This window comes from Macrosteles quadrilineatus, unplaced genomic scaffold, assembly GCF_028750875.1.
Source record: "Macrosteles quadrilineatus isolate MER2022 unplaced genomic scaffold, UCM_ALF_1.0 Scaffold_2__2_contigs__length_208266976, whole genome shotgun sequence".
NCBI classification, from domain to species: Eukaryota; Metazoa; Arthropoda; class Insecta; order Hemiptera; family Cicadellidae; genus Macrosteles; species Macrosteles quadrilineatus.
The window spans coordinates 3,717,088-3,740,533 of NW_026542595.1; the positions used below are offsets into that span (position 1 = coordinate 3,717,088).

Here is a 23,446-nt window from a genome sequence, read left to right on the forward strand (position 1 = left end):
CTTACAATACTTCGTTTCCAAGTATCATGAAAGTAGCCAGTACTCAATGACTGATTTATCAAATGGGTGGTTGCTGAAAGACAGAATGGACTCGTAGATTTAACCATGAAAATATCTATGCCATAATTTCCTTTTGGCTTTTGAACTTATACTGTTTATTGCTTTTCTTACCTCTAATTCTGTTACATTATCAAATTTAAATGCTTTGATGCCATGTCTTTGTGCTTCTATTGTCTATATAATATTGAATCATGTTTTGTCTGGGCTAAAATCAGATCCCTTGTCGAAGGGTTGAACTGTTTACAATATATCAAAATCGTTTATGAACATTATTACGAGTAATTAATCACTAAGTTGATAAGTAGGAACCTAACCAAAACTGTATAGATTCCTATTTTTCATAATTTCGTCGACCCCTCCGTCCCTCGCTTGTCAAAGTCCATTATTTTGTCGTAGTAGGTGACAGGGTCTGGTCGATATTGCGTCGTGCTGTTAGTAGCAGTGTATTGATCGCGAAGCACCGAAGCACCACATGAGCTCAGCTGGATCAATAGTTAGCCAGCAAGTGCCAAGTGTCTCGTGCCGTCCACCACCCGCAGTCCGTAGGACAGGTTGAACTCAATCACAGACTTAATTCCAGAACTTGCATCATCGTGTTAATGTCACCATGCAGTAAATAACACTGTTGCTACAAATACTGTACATTAATTCATTTATTTTATTAACTCGAGGTCGCTCTAGTTATGTACGTAAGCCTATGATATGTCCCAAAAGAATAATAAATTTTTAATAGCTTAGATAATTATAAATTATCTAAGCTAATAAATAAGTTGACTCAACGGATTGATTTCTTTAAATGTTTAAATGGTTTATTGGAAGTTTTTGTAAAACATTTATACATTAATACATTTATTCATTGCAAAATTCAACTTGCAACCAACATTCATATAAAGTGAATGTTAAGTTGATTACACACATTAACTTGCATATTAGGCTACATTGTAATGTATGCTATCACGTTAATTGCATAGAACTGGCATTCTTGTTTGAAAAATACTACATTAAAGATAAATTCTACCAGTAGACCGACAAGATACTTGGTCGTCTGGCCACTAGACCGTCTTTTTTAATTAAATAGATAAATACTGAAAACCAGTACGTCGACAAGTTATTTCATCGTCATTCCAGTTGACCGGCCTGTAAAACTAAATTATTATATACGAGAAACCTACTTGTCGTCAATCGACCCGACCGACTTACCACTTGCTCGTCTTTTAGGTGGGGATAGGGGGCAGAGTGGGAGGAGCTAACCGGGGATTACCCAGGAGTTTGAGGCGCTTCTCGTGGTTGAACCACGTCGCTCGAGGCTAGAAGCCAGTCTTGCCAACTGAAAGTAGCCTAGCTCCGTCGAACACTACACACTCGGCGTGTTTATACAGTCTGGAGTTTAGTTGACGTTGGCGCGCAATTCTAATGGATAGTTTCGTCGTTTCTATAGCAACCGTGAAGTGACCTCATTCTCGCGCATTCCTCTGCCTTTGTATTATTTAATCTGCTTTGAAAGATAAGACTCGCTTATGTGCATTGACTATTGAATCAAATAACAATATCATTAGGGGGTTTTGATCGTTTGTTTGGATAAAACTACGTACCGTATATTGTAGAATTACATTTGTAGTGTGGTAATATGGTGTATATATATATATAATTAATACGCTACATGAAACTTTGTCGGTTGAACTCCTCCGCCATTTCTTAACCGATTTTATCCATTGACATCTCATTGGAAAGAGCGTGTCGCGTAGATTTGCCAACTGGCCTTACATTTTTTACAAAGTCCCTTGGGTTCTGCCCCAGTGGCTTTGAATGTTCCCATGTTATCCTTATGAAGAACATAATTGTTTACATTTTGATCAGCTGTATAATTTAATTACTGTTATTTATTTTTCGATTCAATGAAACGCATTGAGTAAATTTATTTACTATTTGAGTTTGTGTAAACATAACCCCCAAAACGAAAACGGACCGTGTTAGTATGGTTGTATCTTGAATTTATATATTTATAGTTGCTTTGTGTCGCTATGACAGATCGTGTTAGCATGATTGCAACTTAAATTTGCGCATTTATCGTTTTTTGTGTAGCTATAATTTGTTTATTTGTTGTTTTTTTCTTTTAAATGCCTCCGACGCGACACCAACGAAACATAGAAAGGAGGCGTACACGTCAGCACCTGACCCTGGACAATCTCAACTATTAGGTTACGAATGCGAGCTAACACTACCCCTAAAAGACTTTTCGTTCTCAATTTGACCCTCTATCAATGACATGTGTTGCCTGTACAGCGAGGCATTTTGAGAAGGAGAAAACCAGCCGGAATGCTTAAGGTTTATCAATAACGAAGATCAGGGATTTAGGTAATCAGGGTCTGAGTTACACAATGGTAATATTTGAGTTGACTCTTTTTAAACTTTGAGTTAAACTTTTTTAAATATGACTGTTATTGGTTTTGAAATAACCCCTGTAATACTTTGCAATTGCTTGAATTTGAGCAACATGTACACTAGTATATATATAGGACCTGTGTATAATTTTGGGTAACATGGAGGTCAATTTACCTTGTGTAGGCCTATATCAAAAAAGTTTAATATCTTAAATTAATCCAAACGATTCATAGTAGCCAACAGGCACAAAGTATTGTAATTATGCAAGATGTTGTAAATTTCAAACATGTGTAACAGTTAAGTTTACTGCAACAGTAGTTCGTTAGGATTGCCTATTTAAGTAAGTTGTTATTAGGTGTATAAGTCGTTCATCAAGCGTCATGAGAAACGAAATCTGTTATAGAAGTGAAAAAATACAGTTAATCAAATGGTGCTGTATATAAAATATCTGCAAATAAAATTAGAGTTTTGTCTGTACACTGTTCAGAATGACATATTTTCCTCCTCGATAAGGGTTTACCTCCTCGCAAGTTATGTCAAAAAAGGTGTAATTGTAATTTTACTAAGAAAATTAAATCCAAAAAAAGGACTGGTTAATAGAACCAGATTAATGGCGAAAGTTATGAATGATGAAGTCTTGAAATTATTACTTGAAGTTCAGCTGGAAAACGAGTGTTCCTCTAAAATTCGTCCTCGAAAAGTTGGTCTTTAACTGCTAGAGCTGCATCCCCTGCTTACAGCATGGGGAATTGTACGTAACAATTTCAAGATGCCGCGCTTTTGATGATCTAAAAATAATGGTTACTAACCAACCGCGATACCAGTGACTTAATAACGGTCAACAGATGTTGGGTATCACGAGCTTAAAGGATCGCTAGACAAAGTTGCCCGAATCGCATGGATGGTAAAATAACTTCTGGCGATGTCTAGAGAGATTGTTATTTAGAACACATGAAATCCTTTCTATAACATAAATGTAGGCTAATCGTGTGATTCCAAGTACTTTCGCCTGATTTGAAACATATTTCCAAGCCCGTGCCAATATTACTTGTTTCTGTTCGAAAAGGCCATTGCTGTGAGAATATCAGGTAAAACTAACATAGAAACTTGAAAAATACAAATTAACAATAAATTGGCAACATAATAAATATGGAGCATTACTGATATCGCAAGTAAAACAAAAAAGACTTAACTATATAAGTAATCGCAATGGGAAGAGAACGCGGAAGAAAATAATGTCTGTATATGCTGTATATGCTGTGTATGCTAAGATCTGTATAGTCCTTGCCTTATATAATTGACAAATGCGTATATTTGCTCCAAACAAAAAAAATACCAAACCCTTCAAATATTTAAGTAGACGGGAGCGGGACCTACCACTTCTAAAGAACGCCACCGTGTCTGTCATCCCTATTCTCTTACTTAAGAACACCCCTAAAAACCTTCACCGAATAGGTAAGGTACTATCGTAAAAATAACGAGGAACTTATATAAATCAGTTTTAATTTACAATTCTCTGGACGTACATCACTGTGAGAACCGAAGTCTTGGGGAAAGTCCACGGGTGCGGGACTTGCCACTAGGGCGGTCAATATCTTCAAAAGAACGCCACCGCGTCTGCTTTCCCTAACTTAACAACACCCTTATAAGCCCTAAATGAATAGAGACTATCATAAATATGACAAGCACCTTTTACAACTTCTTTCCATTTCCAATCAACCTGACCTGTCCTTCATCGGCGTGAGAACGAAAGTATTGGGGAAGTCCAGAGAAGCCTAGAACTGCGTAGATGAAAGAGAAGCCGCGTTGGATGACCTTGCCACCCCTTCGCATACCTTCATCAGCAATATCTCATAGTGACTTTTTACAACGCAATTTTTGTTGTCAATTTGTCTGATCTGAACAATTTAAATATTTCAAAATTAACTAAGCGAATAGCTGATTATAATTGATTATTTTTATTGGTATTTGTGTAGCCACAATATCCGGATTGAGCGTAGTAAACGAACATCAACCAGGACGTGTTTGATTGATGCGAGCGAGCTCATCTTGAAAATGAAAGAGCATTTGACATTAAACCACAATAGGACCACATGGTATATTGGATTAAAATTTGCACTGGTTATCAGTGTTCGTTGACTTTGGAAATAAGTCAAACGTCACAGTGTCTAATGCTATTCAGCAAACATTCCACATAATTAGTTCCACTATTCGATCAACTTGAAATGCTTACATTTCTTAGTAACGCTGCCATTGATTTTTATCGTATTAGCTTATCTAGCCAAAAATGACAAAAGTAAGATATTATCATCATTGTGTCACGCACAGTTTAAATAGACACAGTTTAAATTTCGATCATAGTTAGTTGTAATAAACATTATGAATCGGCATATTTTGGGGTAGGAGTTAAGAATTTTATATTTGAATTTCAACACAAAAAATCTTTTAAAATCAATATTTGATTTTCTCCGTAATTTTCTCTCTACAGCTTAAACCATACATTTTCGAAACTTTGAAAATACCAAAATCGTATTCCTCACCTACTAAAACATACATTTCGACATACGGATCAATATATTTGTACAATCCGTTCCTTAATAAAAATCTATATATTTTCATATTCGTCGCGCGAAATATAAGAATTTGTATCGACCTTATGGCTACATCATCGATCATAGTTGTAATAAACATTATGAATCGGTATATTTTGGGGTAGGAGTTAAGAATTTTATTTTAGAATTTCAACACAAAAAACCGTTTAAATTATATATTTGATTTTCACCGTAATTTTATCTCTACAGCCTAAACCATACATTTTCGAAAGTTTAAAAATACCATAATCGGATTCCTCACCTATTAAAACATACATTTTGACATACGGATCATGGTATGTCCGATTCGTGGTTTAATTCGATTCGTTACAAATTATTCAATTAAAATGCAATCAAAAACTACTTTCGGCCAGATATTTGGTTGGAATGTGGAATATCTTAGCTATTGTATAAAATTATAGCTTAACTAGTGTACATGTTGCTCGAAATCGAGCAATTGCAAAGAAGTACAGGAGTTACATATAAACAAATGACTTGTTAAAAAACTAATAACAGTCATAATTTCCGATGATTTTAAAAGAGTCAACTAAAAGATTATTAACTAATGGAAATACTCACAATTTACATAACAGTCCTATTCCAGTTTAAAGGGTTATTTTTTAACTATCAAACTGCCCATGGACGGGAAATGGTAAGCTTACAATTTAAGTCAAAATAAAAATTCTGTCAGCTTTTATAATGTACTGTACCTAAGTTATTTAGCCAATTTGTAGACAATAAGGTGTAGGCTACAAACTCTACAGAACTCTCATGCTTCCATGGGGAGCAACTAATTATTAATATTTAATTCCTGACAACAGCTGGAGTTTCAAAACAATGTTTGTTTCCCGTGTTAATCTTATGGAGAAATACGAAACTTTAAAGGGTCCCAGGGCCTCACTCTCTAATTATTTACCTAAAAAGAAAGTTTCCTGCACAACTTCACGTTACGCTCTTTCCAATGACCCCAAAAACATGTCAATCGGTTCAGTAGTTTCGGAGGAATAATTGTCACAAAAATCCTGCTTGCGTATTAAATAAGTACTAGTGAACCTGTGCGGCTCAATGCCCCGCAAAAACATATATGAATTTAGAAAACAAATTCATCGTGTTATATATTGACTCGTTGAAAATTAAATACAGTAATAATAAAGCATTAGAAGGGAAGCAATCCAGCCATTTTCTAGCTGTATGCGTATTATATTTAGTAAATTAATAAGTGTTCAAGTTCAAGTATGTTACAGGGTAGTTATTTTTTTAAGACTTTTAAAAACACATTTAACAAAACATTTTATCATATCAAACCAATAGGCAGTGAATGTATAGCATATACCTATGTACCGTAGCATATTTTGAGGGTCATAAAATGCTGCTTGAAGAAAACACTTTTAAAAATAAACACTGAAAAACAATATTTTTTTCACAAAAGCACTTCCATAAATACTACGATTTTAGTCTTAAAGTTACCTTCAGGAATATTACCCTGGTCAGAATTTTCCGTAATGAATATGCTTATCCTACTTTAAAAGATGTAGCCTTACTTAAAACAACATATACATATACAATATATAGGCCTACCTAGTTGCTCATGACTGAAATTGGTCTGGCTAAGAACATTGCTGCTTTTTAATTAAAGTGCTTGTGCTGCAAATGCCAAAGATGACAGAAATTAGCATCTTTCCATTTTAAAAGGTAACTTTGTTTCAGACGGGCAAATTTGTTATCCTCGAAATCAAAATATGTCCTTACTCACTTGTTCCATGTTAGGACTTTAGATTCTACTTTAAATTGTTTTTAACCGTTCCGATCATGAAGCCTTGTGCCATTAATGAGGCCCTTTTTGATGTATTAATATCAATAAAACCACTGCCTCCTTTTATTAGTCTAATCTGTGTCTTGGCAATCCACTGACCTCTATATTTAAAAACTCAGTTGGATTTTCTACGTAGATGGGTGCCTCTGCCTTCGACTGTTTTCGAGGACCCACTCTTCCCCTTGGCATACTGACAATTAATTACCTAACTTGTAAAGTTCATGTAGTAATTCATTAATACTGTTAGTTTATAAAGAAAATTAGATAAAAGGTACTTGGCTTGGTGCTTTCATAACTGCAAACTCAAAATACACCCACAAGTAAAAAAGAATCAAGTTATTGGTTAAAAAAACTATGTTTGTGTAAAAACATTAGTCACATGAAGTATATGATTTGTTTGATTTCTCGATCAGCTGTTTCGTTTCTAATGAATTAATAATGTCAAAGATTTGTGATTTTAAATACATAAATTATTATAGTAAAATTTTCTAAATATGGTAACTTATTCTCAACTAAATTTTACTATTCCCAGCATGAAAATAAAGTAGTGAGATCCATTATGAGTAAAGTTTAAGGCACACAATCCTTGATTGAAATGTAGTATACATTAACAGTCATAATACACAGCAATTATTATTATGTAGTAGACTTTGACTATATTTTCAAGTAACAAACATATGTTTCTGTAAATAGAAATTATCTCCCTTGTTATCCTTATAGAGAAATACGAAACTTTAAAGGGCCCCAGGGCCTCACTCTCTAATTATTTCCTTAAAAAGAAGGTTTCCTGCACAACTTCACGTTACGCTCTTTCCAATGACACCAAAAACATGTCAATCGGTTCAGTAGTTTCGGAGGAGTAATTGTCACAAAAATCGTGCTTGCGTATTAAATAAGTATAGATATATAGATGTGACTGTGGACCCAATTTTGTACTAAACACACGCTGTTGTTTGATCTCGAGTAGCCGACCCAGTGTTAGCATCAAGAGGCCAAAAACTAGGAACGTAGCGCCAGCCACGTCCCTTTCACTTTCAGCAATTTTACAACCCTCGCCAACCCTACACATCCAAAGACAGAGAGAGAGAGGGAGAGAGACAGTAAAACAGCTGTCGAAGTCGATCGGGTCGACCTAGCCTCGGTCGTCAACTCGCTTTCTTTTTCTTCGCCTACAAGCTTTTGAATAGGGGCGCGGGAAAACTACTTGTGTGATGCGGCACGCGTAATACCGGAAAAGGCCTTCTGGTAGTTCTAGAGCGCCGCCAGAATTGGGTCGCTGGAGTCGCGTTTTAGTTGCCACTTTACTATTGAAGATTCTTAAGTGGCAAAAGAGTTTATGACGAAATATACCCCCACCGCAACAAACCTGCAGACTAAGCAAATTTCTATTTGCCTGATTGGATTTACACTAAAATGACTTTTTGAAAATATCACAGTTATTCCATATTTAAATAGAATAAGTTTAACAAGTACTTAGGTTTGCTGCAACAGGGAGGGTAAAAGTGTGTTTTTTTTTGTAAAATAATAACATTTTATAAATAAATAAATGATTTTTTTCTAATTTAATGCAAATATTTTCATAAACAAGAAAACTACTACAGTTTACTTATTCCCTGGTGTGAGTGAGGGTATACATTCAACTCTAGAAAATACGCTGGTCAACGAACGACAAAGAGCCGCCGATGTCTAGAGTTTCCTTGGATGGGTGGCCGACCGACCGGTGGTCATAGGGTGACGACACAAAGGGGGTGGTAGGCGGGTATCCGTGTCGGCCAGTGAGTCAGTGTTACCGGTGTTACTTCAAAGATGAATTATTGCCCTCGGGGAATCCCGAGGTAGGCGTGGCGCCGCCAGCTCGACACTTGTTTCGGTCACTGGTCTTGGTTGATTGTTTCGTTTTCGTTTTACTATCTTTTGATACTTTTACATAAACGATATAGCCATGATATATTACTAATGAAAATTCAATAAGTACATTGCACACTATAAAAAAAACTTACATATAGGATAGTTCATGTAAACAGTTGTTGCTTAAATCGTTTGGAACTCTGGCCACGTCTATATTCTTCATTAGAGTGAACTTAACTGCAGGCTATTCAATAGACTGTGAAAAAAAAACTGTGAATGATTTTATGTACTTGGTTTTTTTTTATAATTATAGCAAAAGCTACCAATCTTTGTCATCCGCGTCATAATTCTTGAGCTAACTACTTCTGCAGTGATATACCTTACACGTCACAAAACTGTATTAACCCTAGATCCAGTACCTCTGCTCCAACTAGTATTATAACATTGCCGTCCAGGAATCTTTGAACATATAGTTTGACAATAATTGCATGGATAGTACAGCCGTTTCAACAAGGATTTATTTACTATATGTTCTTAAAACTGAAATTAATTAGAAATACTATTAAAATAAATTAAATTAATTAATTTGATGTGAATTTAGCTTTAGTTAACAACACTCATACAAGTTCATAAACATAAACCAAATACAATTTTTTTTAATAGAAACGATTTGCAGGGTCGTCCAGATGAACTTGGAAATAGTACCATAGATAAAAGGAGTAGACATACTCTGTCATACATACATGTCTATACTCCTTTTATCTATGATAGTTCATTAGAAAATCTGAATATACAGTAGTGCCGTGCATTTGAAGTACTTACTCAGAACACAGACTTACTTGAGGACAGTTAAACAATAAAACGCAAAGATCCACGGAAGTAAAGACTACATTATTTAGTAAAAAAAAAACAAGGATGCGTCAGTTAGGGCCAGTTAGACAATTGAAGTACACAGAATTGAATCACCATAGTATTGTCCACGCAACAACGTGAGAGGATAAAACATGTACTTCTTCAATTATAATTACATGTTTCTGTGTAAAACCGAAGACGTCTACAGACTTTACTAAGAAAAACTTCTCCCCGGTAACACAGGCAATGGGAATTCCTTCTAGACAAGGTTTTCAATAGGCCTACAACAAAATCATAAAACAAAAGATGTTTCTCAGGCTAAGTAGCACACTGTGCACTTCAGCAAATAAATAGTTTACCGAGATAACTATTGCTTACCAAGACAGCAGTGTCATTTAAGGAGAAATAGTACAAACTAATGTCACCAAAAGTCTAAATTCATTCTTTATTTTATTTTTTAAGAGAGGGAAAAATAGACAACAAAGCTTTAAATAACCGGTATTATCAATTTGTATTTATCTCTCAATTGAATAAATGTAACGGTAGTTACCTCACCACTGTTAACAATATTTGACCCTCCTATTACATAAATATGTTAGTTAATTTAATATTCAAACTCGTGTACATGTTGCTCGAATTCGAGCAATTTCAAAGTAATAAAGAATTTATTTCAAAACGAAAAAAGTAATAATCAATGAGTTTAAAAGAGTCAACTCAAAGATCACCAGTGTGTAACTGCTGGAGATACTCACGATGTATATACAGTAATCAACATTTCCTGTAAATATTTTATCATATTTCATAAATTGGTATTGCTTTTTAATGTTTCTACAAATGTTTCCTGACTTATAGCTGCATAAGGTTGTCCATGTTTATCTTATTTATTGATAAACCTATGTATGGCACCACCCTTGTCGCCAGCAGTAAGTTTACAAATTTCAGTAATTTTTTAATAAAGATAAACACTTTTTTGATCATATTAAGGACTTCCTGTTGTCTGTAACAATTTTATTTGTTCAATCGGCGTATTTTTATTTATTTAGCTAAATAAAACATTTATTTCATTGAAGTAAACTAATATAGGCCTATTTATATTCACTGTACTGTGTATAACAAAATATCGATTGAGAAACAAACAATTACACGTAATAAGAACCTCGCTAGTCCGCTGCATTGTGATAGCTGAAAATCGTCGGAATGAAAACCGCCGCTACAAGATACAGAAGTTGGTACGCCTGCAGTGCCCTCCACAGCTGCGCGCGCCGCTGGCACTGCCGCTCAACACATCCCCACCTAAAAGACGAGCAAGTGGTAAGTCGGTCGGGAGGATTGACGACAAGTTGGTTTCTCGTATATAATAATTTAGATTTACAGGCCGGTCAACTGGACTGACGATGAAATAACTTGTCGACGTACTGGTTTTCAGTATTTATCTATTTAATTAAAAAAGACGGTCTAGTGGCAAGACGACCAAGTATCTTGTCGGTCAACTGGTGGCCCCCCAGCGTGTATAGCATGATAATATAATTGGTAAATTAAATTGTTGTTTTGTCTGAGCACATACAAAAATGCTCATTGGAGTGTTGCGGGGTCGTTTCAACTTTTTAGGTCGATACAACATTTCGTAAATAATTTGTACCAGTGGGACTGTTAGGTTTGAAGAACATTAAATAAATTAGTTGTTCCATTTTGTGAGTTCGGAAGTGGACGTTTTGATTTTTGTAAGTGAACAGTCTAGACCTAAAAATAGATTTTCAGACATTTTCTCGTATTGATTTTAGGAGGTAGGCAACCGGTATTTAAATAAACTGTAATATATATTGATGTTCACGAATGACGATCGTCTCAGGTGACTATTTTATTTTTATAAATATTTCGTGATTTTATAGCATAGGATTTTATTGCAATGTTTATGTTATGCAGATGGTTTGCACAAATCTGCGGACTGCAGACATTGTTTAGTCTATGCGTGGCGTGAGTCACCGTCGTGAACCGGTCGCGGTCGCGTGCGGCGCGTGCTTGGTTGCCAGCTGTTCAGAGGGTAGATCAATAACACTGCAGGGGAGGGCAATGCAATACATGTATCGATAGTACCCTACAATCGATTATCGCTACGGAAGTACTCGAATAATGCTGCAAAATAGTACTAACGGAATTACGCTACTCTACTCTAATTAGATCTATTTCTGATATATCTAAGAAATAGAATATGTACACAACTGTTATTTCAGTTTAAATCGTCTTGTTGAGCCTCGTTGTGTAGCGGTATTCAATATATTATGTTAAAAGTATTGTTTTAAATCATTACACTAAAATACGTGCAAGGAATGTTTGTTTGCTATAAAAGGGGATTTTTGCTCTGAATCCGGTTTGTATTTTACTATATGAGCGATTAATTTTATTTTCATGTTTTCGAAAACGTAGCTCTGTTCGGTAACAACCAATCCCAAATAAATTGTGTCATGTGCAAATAATTGTTGACAAATTATTCATTTCACACAGGCCTACTTCATGCAATCACTATTTAAACAAAAGGTTCAAATACGCACCTAGGTTGATTCCCCATCTCAATTTATAATTGATAAAAAATAATAATTGATAATCTATAGTTGGTTAATAGAAAGAAGCTAGTAATCATAAAGAAATAAAAACAATGCTATGAAATTATTGTCTTACTACCATTGTAATACAACGAATAATGTGAATTTATGTGGCTATTTTATTTGAACGTTTCGTTGCACAATACCGTCTTTTACGATTCGTAGTATGTAGCTGTTGCTTTAGGATACAATATTACGACAAAATCAAAGTTTACGATGGCGGTGAGAGTCGCGATGTATCGAATCGATGCCGGCCCCGGTCCTGCTACCGCCACCACCACCCTCCTGCAGTAGACAGTAGACGAGCTGATCGAGCTGTGAGGGGAGTGGGAGGGAGTACCACAGCCTACTTTATGTTGTCTTCTAAATCTGACACAACTATGATAGAAACTTGCACCTTCAATCCCTTGTGGAAACAACCAGCTAGTCTCACTGAGTAAGTGTTTCTTTTGTAAACTCATTTTATATGTTTTCCTCAACTAAGGGTCAATTCAGCTTGATAGCACTGCCATGTTTAATCAGATATAATATGTTTTACACAGAGTTTGTTTGAAAAAAAAAAACCCATTTGTGATTACTTGTTTTAGAGTAAAAGCTGTAGGAGAATATAAGCTTAAAATGTATAACACATAATTAATTATGTTTAAAAATTGAAATATAATTTGTCCCTTAAGTCCATAGTTATGATTGGCTGTTAGAGTTATCAATCATCAATTGCAAGATCATTTTATATAATTTATTTACAGTTATGTTATACTCTTTTCGTTATTTATTATTTCCCCTCCTAGTGCTAAAAAATAAAATATACAAGTTATAATGTATAACTAACTGGCTGTTAGAGTTTGTTTAGTATACTTAAAATAATCTATATCCAATATACATTTATTTACTACATTGAGGTAGGGTTGTACCACTTCTGTTGTTTGTTATTAGTTACTCTTTTTTATTTTTGGTATTCAAACAATATGTTTGGGAAAGAAAATATTTATGATATTTTTAGATTTCACCTAACTATGGAACATTCTTTTCTAAACATCTATTAATTGTTTCTTTGTTATGTTAAACTAGCAGCTATACCCGCCGGTGTCAGTAAGGTATGCAAAAGACACTATGATGGTTCTCTGAAAATGTCTTAAAAATGATTTCACACCTACAATTTAATTTAGAAACGAAATTGAATTGCATTACTTAACTTGATAATAGCGTGTTTATGTTAACTCAGACTGTGAACACGTCTTATTTAGGCTACCCAGGATACAACATCAATGATAGATTGGTATAAACAAATAACATGTTGAATGGTTTGTACTGTAAACGAAAATCCATCACAATACTGATGTTCCAAACCTGTCAATAGTATAATTGTTTAACATATTTTAGTGAAATTACTGTATAATCAGGCAAATGGAAATTTGCTTAGTCTGCAGTTTTGCTGCGTCAGGGGTATCTCATTACTGTTTACACAAAAATATACCTTGTAAATAATTCTCATAAAACTCAGGATAAGAGCCTAGGTTAATATGACAATGATTATTAAATCTTAATATTATTTCTTATATCCATGAATAATTTATTTTACGCCACACCACACTGTTTTAACGAACTTCCCAGGCAAGGATGTAGTCCAGAAAACAGATGTTTGCCGCCGGCTTAATCAAATGGGGTTTCATTACGTACTACTGTACTCTAATGAGTTTTTACTGGATACCAATCAGCTGATTATATTTGGCAATGAATGGTTATAGCCTAATCAAAAACATAAACTCCAAGAGAGTAGTGATAGTTAGTCCTTTAGTCGGTGGTAATAATATATAAGGATTTGTACAAATTTTTTGTTGAGTTAGCTTCGAGTAGTATGGGAAAGAATTCTATAACATTAACACATGTGCTGACAGTTCCATAGCTGACAGTAATGTTATAGCTATTTACATTACAAGTGTAGTAAGAGCGTTTTTACATCACGCAGGTGAATGTTGTGCAACGAGCGGAAGCGAGTTACATAATTCGCCTTTAAGTTATAATGCTGTTATTATAACATTATTATTATTACACTTTAAATTAGAAGTGATGTAAACACGCTCTTGCGTAACGTGTAACTTACAAGATTTTACCTGACCCGACAATATACAGGGAGTTACGTACAATATTTTTCATTATCCATTTCACTCATCTTCTAACAGTAACGTTCTTTTACAAACAAAGACTAGGATAGGAAAATTCTTAAATCATAACAAAATTCAAGTGCACAGCTGATTTCTAGCGTTGAACGTCGTTGGCTCCATAGAGGTATATTTTTTTAAGTTGTGCACTCAATGTTATTTAAATGGGTTTCATTACCTCACCGAGTGAGTTTTTGAAACTTTACTTCACTCGTGAAGTAAAGAAGTTGTATACATCACTCTTGGGATAGGGAAGTTTAACATGGCGGGTTAGGTAAAATAATGTTTACATTCGTGATGAAAAGTTGATAATGTACAATTTAAAACTTAAAAAGCAATTAAAGGTGTTAAAGTAAATTATGTGATACCAAGCATTTTAATATAGTACAGTATTCAAATATTGAATAAATGAATGAATTAAGTGTTTTATTTTACAAATAAACATTCGTCTCAGAGCAATATAAATACACTGAATTCTTCTTTATTCTTGATATATTGGTAATTTTAATTTATTAACTTGGTACAGCACATAATATACAATAAATGTCCAATACTAAGCTGCATAAGCCTTATAACAAATCTGGTTAAAATTAAGTCTACTTACCTAACATAAGTAAATTACAAACATTCAACAAAGCGGTAAAGCGGTAAATATATAACAAAGGAATATTAACAGCTGAAAAGAACTTAATAACTTGTAAGAAAACATGAACTTTATGTTTTAATAGTTGATACACATAAGCTAAGTTTACACTAGCACGTAGCAGTGGCGCCACTAAATCGCGCCAGTTTTAGTGTCATGACACTAGCGGTTTACACACAAAAGGGAGTGTTCAAGCCATGCCACTGTTAATGGCGCCATTTTCATGCAGACACTCGACTTTTTTGCACAGAAATGGTTGGTTTTATTTTGTAGCTGTTGTCTGATTACCTTCAAAATGTCCGATTACATTGGGAGTGTTCGGAATGTGTTAGGAACAGTGATTGATGTGGTTAGTGAAGAGTTATTGGAGGAAGCACGTGACATTGTGAGTCGGATTAAACCCAGGAAACCGTAACAACACTTCACTGTATAAAATTAAACAAAGATTATACTAATTAACACCGAAAAACACACGTTTATACTGAGATCAAGCTGTAAACAAATGAAAATGGAGCTAGACGTCCGTCACTATATAGCACTGGCAAGTGGCACTGTGGTTTACACGGGCCACCGCAAGTGACGCGTCATCACTAATATTTGTCAAAACATATATTTGTCGCGTGACTCCAGTTGGCTCGCCACTGCGCCTCTCCACTAAAAATGGCGCGTCATTAGGGGTTTACACGGTCCATTTTTGGCGCCACTTTGAAGCCAGTAAAAGTGGCGCCACTGCTACATGCTAGTGTAAACTTAGCTTTTGATATATAAAATATATACAGACTGTCCCAAAAGTCCCGGACCGGTTTAATATTTTCTAAACGACCACAGATAAATCAATAAGATTTGGTACATCAATACCACACCTAAAAATCTACTTTTTAAGGAACTATCAATTTTCTGTCATATCATGGTGACGTCCCGCAAGGAGTCAGAAGGAAATCTTAAATAGAAGCATAGGTTGACATGTACATCAAATTAAAAATCTTTACAAGCAGAATACAATGCCGCAAATTTGAACTCAAACGGATAACTGAGTAAAAAATGGCAGGCGTTCAAAGATTTCTTGAATCAGCCATTTTGAATCTTTGAACGACTGCCATTTTTTACTCAGGCGTTCTTTTGGGCTTGAATTTACGGCATTGTAATCTACTAGTGAAGACCTTTAATTTGATGTGCATATCGACCTATGCTTACGTTAACAATTTTCTTCCGATTCCTAGGGCTGTGCTCACTGAGGAGTAAGCGTATAATAGCAATGCAAATTAAATGAATCTTTGAACCACTGTCATTCTTGGCTCGGTTGTCCATTTGAGTTAAAATTTGCGGCATTATATTTTGCTAGTAAAAACCTTTAATTTGATGTACATGTCAACCTATGCTTCTATGTAAGATTTCCTTCTGACTCCTTGCGGGACGTCCTCATGATATTACAGAAAATTGATAGTTCCTTAAAAAAGTAGATTTTTAGGTGTGGTATTGATATACCAAATCTTATTGATTTATCTGTTGTCGTTTGGAAAATATTAAACCGGTCCGAGACTTTTGGGACAGTCTGTATATCAATTTGAACGGAGGAAAAACAAAAAAGTAAATTAGTCCCTGGTCCAGGTCTTACTATGAGTACTACGGTAATAGCTTATTCCCTATATGGGAAATTCGCTAAAAAGAATAACAATAACTGAAACAGTTAATAACAACATATAGTAAGACACAACTTTTATTATACTTTGACAACAAAAACAATTAATACGAGTTTTCCAGAAGCGTTAACCATATAGCCTAACATTTGTAAGTTTTACCTTCAATGAATACTAAATACCAGGGGAACCCCAATCATTTGAAATCCTTGATAGATGGAATTTTGTTTATTCCCATTGAACTTCCCTATCCGTTGCAATGTTAATTTTACCCCTACAATCCGAATAGTTAATGAGAAAGCTTTATAAATCAGAAGTTTTACAGGTTGTTTCCGTCGCTAAAGTATCTGTATAAAAAAGTTTTAGTCCGAAAACCTCTATGATTTGAAATTGTGCAACTGCCGCACCTCTACAAGTTAAAGTGATAGCAAGAAATATATATCGCTATATTAATCGAAGTTGTCTGAAATTTGTTATGATTCAAAACATCGATACTGTATTTTACTGTGTCGTTTTTCGACAGCCATTACCGATCCTTTATTCTGACCAACTTCTGCTCCTACTGCGATCCATGTTTTTAAACTGCAGTGTCTTTTTCTTGGAAGGAAGGGCAGCAGGATGTAAACAAACTATAAATCGGGTTTGGTTAATCAGGAGTTGAGCAGTACTGCTTCCAAAAATGACAGTAATGTATTACATTTTATAATTGCATTACTATCCATTCCAATACAATGCACAACATATTTTAAAAGGCAATAAATTCTCTTGATGTTTATTGCTTGCACTGAATTGAACCTCTATAAATTACATTTCGGTTAGGACGAACCTTCATAAAACGAACCTTTATTATTTGAAGTACTTGATAATTTAAAATTTCCCCATTCCACTTGGGATTCAATTTATTATGGTGAAGTTTTAGCCTCCCATTTGGCCTCCATATTCAATAAGTGCTTAATGTTGGGGATATTCCCGGATCTGCTGAAGTACTCCATCATGAAGCCAATTAAGAAAAACAAAGATAAAAGTTTGAATGATTATCGACCTATAATAGAATAATTTTAAACAGACTTCTACCTTATCTTTGAAAAACATCAAATAATTAACAAAGAACAGTTTGGATTCAGGCAAAATCTTTCAACCATAGATGCAGTTTCAAAATTTATCAATTTCATAATTAAGAATATGGATAGTAAAACCTCTTCTGCAGGAATTTTTTGTGACTTGTCAAAAGCGTTTGACACTATTGACAGAAACATATTGCTAGAAAAAATGGAAAATTATGGAATCAGAGGACAAGCAATTAACTTAATTAAATCTTATTTTGAAAAACATTTTCAGTTGGTCCGAATAAATGACCAAAGTGGCTCATATGACTCCGATTGGAATATTTGCCATACAGGATGCCCACAGGGATCAATATTAGGGCCGATTCTTTTTTTAATTTATGTCGCAGACTTGCCCATAAATGCTAATTCCACTTTTTCAAAAACAATTCAGTATGCTGATGACTACTGTAGTAGTCCAAGAAGGGTGGTCTTGATCTCCGGTGGTCTTGGTTTTAATATTGAGGATTACATTTTAAATTCAAGCACTTGGTTTAAATAAAATGGATTAAAATAAAATGAAAACAAAACTGAAATAATCAAATTCTAAACTTGTAAACCTTAACAAAATTCAAGTAAAACTAAATTTTTTTTTTAATTTTTAAGGGTAACCATCTATGCGAAATTAGATTTTTCTATACATATTGATACTTTAAGTAAAAAAATTAAATTCTTCTTGTTTTGCTCTTAAAGTACTACCTCAGTTAATAAACCTTTTTTTTGCAACTATTCAATCTAGATTAACTTATAGAATATTCCGAATTCAGAAAAAGGCCATTAGAGTTTTGCATCATATTCCGGTAGATGAGCACTGTCAACAAATATTTCAAGAATCAAAACTATTAACTTTACCTTATCTTTATATTTATGAATTATGTAAATACTTTAAGAAAATTAAATCCTTTTTGAAAATCACACAAATGCGTATAACTCAAAACGTAATTTCATAATATATCCCTCACACTCAACAGCAAGATTTGAAAAATCTCCTGATTATATGACCTGTAGGGTAGGCCTAATTGATAAATTCTTATTATTAGAAAAAGACACAGACATTAACAATTGTTTTTTGAAGAAGGTCAGGTAGTATTTGTATGACAATGCATTTTATACTTTGAATGATGTTTTTTAACAGTAGTCCTAAGTTAGTTTAAGCTTTGAGATGACATTGTACTTACTCATCATCAATGTATGACTATTCTCTATGTACATATTTGTATATTTATGGAGAAATCAAACTCTTTCTTTCTTTCTTTTAGATGTTCTTTTCCGTAAAACACATTAGCCTTTGCCTTGTGTAGTTTAATATGGGTTTCTGCTTTTCAAAGTTTTTCCAATAGTTGTTGTTTTTATTCCTCACTGTTAGAATCTTTAATGTCTAACTCGATACATCGGACATTAACTGAGTGCGTGTCACATGTATCGGATCTAGGATATCCAAAAGCCAGATTGAAACTTTCATTAAAATAATTCTGTATGACTCGTAGGATATTTCCACTAAAGGATTGATTTTTTTGTCATACATTTTTTTTCGATTTTCCGGCAAATATAATGTACATTTTTTGTTTAAAAGTAATGGCTTTTTCGTCCCTTGAACGATGATATGTGGTCTTTAACTGTTTTGATTGTGTCATTTTTTAATTTTGTAGTCCTATTTTCATATTTGCCCCTTCCGTCCATTCGAAATACCTGAATGAGGGTTGTATGTTCTCATGTTTTTTTGCTAATCCAAAACATATTAAAAAGTAATAAACAGGTACTTCAACAGCTACATTATCCCTAACCACACGTACCTTTTAGGCAAATGTAGTAAACAAATAAACGTACCTAAATTCAAATAGTAAATATTTCATTTCAACCAAGTCAGTAAATGTTTGTAGCACACGTTTCCATTTCAACTAAAATATGAAGAGCAATTGAATTATCCAGCTGATCATAATGTAAACAAAAATGTGTTCTTCATAAGGATAACATGGGAACTTTAAAAGTCACTGGGGCAGAGTAGAAGGGACTTTTTCAAAAATGTAAGGTCAGTTTACAAGTCTACACACCTAGAGGAACATTTTGGTATTAAAATATGTGGGGTTGAATATTGAAACAAAAAAGTCTTATTGTTTACAAAGTTTCATGAAGAATATTAATAATATAGATAGATTTGGTCAACAAATACATACAATGTAATATTCAAAATTCAATTATACATAACTTTCCAAAATACGTCCTGTACATCTAACTTATTTTTATAATTTTGTTGTATTACTTTTGCTGTGGCACCCTAGGACTACAAACATAGAAGGGCTAACCCACTAGCGCTCGAAAAGTGATGCCAGCCCCCCTCCCCTCGCGGGCAGGTGTGACGTAGCGGCGGGAGGTGTCCCGTGCAGCAGTACAGTATGTCATACCTGTGTTTGCATTCGCTCTGTCGTGAATTTTGTTCTAATAATCCAGATTTATGACTATATCAGTTTTTCATAACGTATTTATTGACAGTTACCTATATGATAATACAATATTTTTTTAAATATTTTATACAGAAAATAATACTGTCAAATAGGCGATATTCATAGAACTAGTGGTATTGTTATAAAATAATTAACTAAGAGACAATTAGTATATTTATCTGCCCTAACATTTTAACAGTAAATTGTGATATGCAAATAAAATACAAACACTATGGATTTTTAGCCTAAACTAAATAATCTGTTTAGCTTAATTACTTATTTAGAGTGATTCAAGTTCTATGCTTACACTAACCTCAGTTTCTTTTGATGAAATAAGTAAATAAAACACACATACAGTTGACACAAAACACAAATAACATTTTATTATAGACATTTTCATTTAGACCTTTTGTTTACAGGATTTTTTAATTAATCCCCAGGAACAATAATGGTTAGGTTATTTCTTCGTAATTTTAGTAAACTTCACGTATACACACGTTTACAACTCAATAAAAGTCAACTTTTTCCTGACAAAGGTGATGTTATGTAAAAAAGAATGAATTAAAAATAAGTTTATAAAATCATTTGTTTGATACGACTGTTATTTGGGCTAGTAATTGGCGTATTGATTGTTTAACGCGGGCTACTTTTTTGGGCTAAGAGATTTTATTGTTTCAAGAGCAGTTTTTCTAATTCCTCATTTTACTTTCCTTATTTTTCTTTCATTAACAATCACCCACCTATATTCTAAGGTAGGTGATAATTTACCTATATTATATACTTATATTCTAAATTAGGCACCTTCCTTTAGTATTATCTGAGAAGTTGGGGTTTTAAATCGTATAAATACAGTAATCACTTTCCAAAAACTTTTCACTGCACACTACCATTTTGTGGATCGAAAACATCAGCTCTCTTACACTTCTCTACCCACACATTTCTCAAACTTAGATTTTTTGGAAAAACGTGATACACTACATCTTTTGTTGTATTAGAGCAGTTCCTACAAATTGCAACACTGTAGCCCACCATGGTGTAAAATACTCTTTAAAACTACATGATATGAAACTACTATTACGTGTAAAATAAAATCATAACCAAACAATATAATATTTCTATGTAAAAACGTTATAAATAGAAGATAACTGCAGGCGTAAAAGCATGTGTTACAATGGCAGTGTCTATCGGCAGCTCCCACTGCTACGTCACAGCGGTAGAAGGTGGGGTGCGCAGGGCGAGGGGGGGCAGCATCAGGCGGCACGCGTTCACTTCAAGACAAAGGACTGGGCTAGCCCTTGTATGTTTGTAGTCCTGGTGGCACTACACTTCTTTCCCCGTACGATGGATTCCTCCTTTTTACCCTGTAGAATCTTTAAAATTATAATCGTTATATCTTTGGAAATTACACTTTCTCTCCCAGTTCAGTTTTTAAGAGAACATAGCTTCTCTCAGAGAATAGGAACTTGTTGCTATCTAAAAAAAACCTTGGATGATCTCCCATTTCCCCTTTTATAATACGTTACCTATGCGGCCACTCAAACCCCAAAAGGTTTTTGGCCTTGCCAACAGCTACTCGCCATCCATTTCAGTCTTGCATGAGATCTGGTGTTACGTTTAGCCTCAGCATGTCCTTCTGCACCTGATCTTTCCATCACAGTCTTGTGCTCCCCAATGGTTGTCTGCCTTGTGTAAGATTTTCTGCTGCCATTCTTAGTGGAGAAGTAAGCTTCCTTCTATTTACATGGAAATAACAACCCTTATTATAAGAAGAAGATTAAAATAGAAAATGAATTAGTGTTTTTGTAAAACAGTGTTCAACCTGTTTTAACTGTTGTATATCTTGAAATTCCATAATGAAAATTATTTAGTTGTAACAATTGTTGAAAAGAATCGCCATGCCTTTTATTGTTGATTAGAAGCAAATTAATTGTAAATAGTGTTCTGAGAAGATTAAAATGATCCAGGGAATCAAGGTATTGGAAATAATTTGTTTTGTAACCACTTAACATCGCATTCGATTTTTTTAACGTCGCATTCGATTTTTTTATAACAATTTTATAAAATATTGGTGTTCTGATGTTTACTGATTTTAATATTATATTTGGTTTCAGTGTGAAAGAGACTCACCAGATGGCAGAGGCGCAACTGGAGAAGAATGCTCGGCTGAGAGCAGCGTTTGGCCTCAGCGATACATTCGTGGAGGGCAGCAGTCTGGCGCGGCGCGGAGCACAAGATGGCAATCAGGGCTACACATTGGTGCGGACTCCCAGCCCTGTCCCTGCCCCACAACCTGACTCTACCCAAGCCAAACGCAAACGTCGCAAGCGAGACAGGTAACTCCAACTAACACCTAGTAAATACAAAAATAATTACCCTATACATATCTACAGTGGGCATCTAATTGTGAGAAAGTTATCAGTGCTGTTTATATAATAACCCTATACAGTACGACCTCATTAACTTCAACCTTAATATCTCAATTTCCTTAATATCTAAAATTTTTAAAAGTCTTCAAGTATAACTCAGTAACATCAGTTAACATCAATAACTCAGTATGTAACCTACTGTATACTCGATCAAAAATAGTAAATTTGATTATTTATCAGATATTTTATTTATTTTAAAGCTGTGGAGCAGCATGGGCTCTCTATTTCATATGAAAACTCAATTAAGGGTCAAGGGGGATATAATGAAACAACATATATAATAATAGTACAAATTTATTTATATTTTAAATACAATAAATAACCCATTACAACTACTCAGGACATTACGTCACACTGTCTGCTCACTTGTTAGGCGACGAATAATCTATTTCACAATCTTGCTTGCCTCATTAATTTGTGATTACTGTTTGACTTGAGCAACACTACCGTTGACTGTGATAGTTAATTAAATCCAATGTAGTAAGCTGTACGGAACCGAATCTGTACAGAAAAAAAAATGTACCGAACCGATGTCAATAAATATTAAGTCCTGTACCGTATCGTACCAACTTTTTCGGTGCACCGCACACCTCTTCTCTAGCATTTCATGACTTGTTTTAAGATTGAACACTTTTTAGGCTTTACTCATTTTCAGTTTTTGTACAGGCATAGCCCTTTTAACCTAGCTTTTTGTTTGGATATCAAAGAAAATCATTAAATTAATAAATTTTGTATTTTTAGGTGCCCTATATAATTATATTATTATGGTAAAAAGGAAGTTCAGAAAAGGGATCAGGAAAATTGTCTCAGCAAGATTTCTGGTTTGCACCTGTTGTTATAGCTAACCATAGAAACTTTTTAATCTATGTTTGAATTTTTTTTGCTTTGTTT

General features: G+C 34.3%; 1 protein-coding gene across 3 annotated transcripts in view; it reads left to right on the forward strand.

Annotated features, from left to right (window-relative positions):
• LOC128985910 (serine/arginine repetitive matrix protein 4) overlaps nt 1–23,446 on the forward strand; it is a 136,001-nt gene that overhangs the window by 51,385 nt on the left and 61,170 nt on the right. For all 3 annotated transcript variants that reach the window (XM_054405891.1, XM_054405892.1, XM_054405893.1), the window contains one exon: nt 22,241–22,462. In XM_054405891.1, the coding sequence (XP_054261866.1) occupies nt 22,241–22,462 (222 nt within the window). The remainder of the gene's footprint in view (nt 1–22,240; nt 22,463–23,446) is intronic.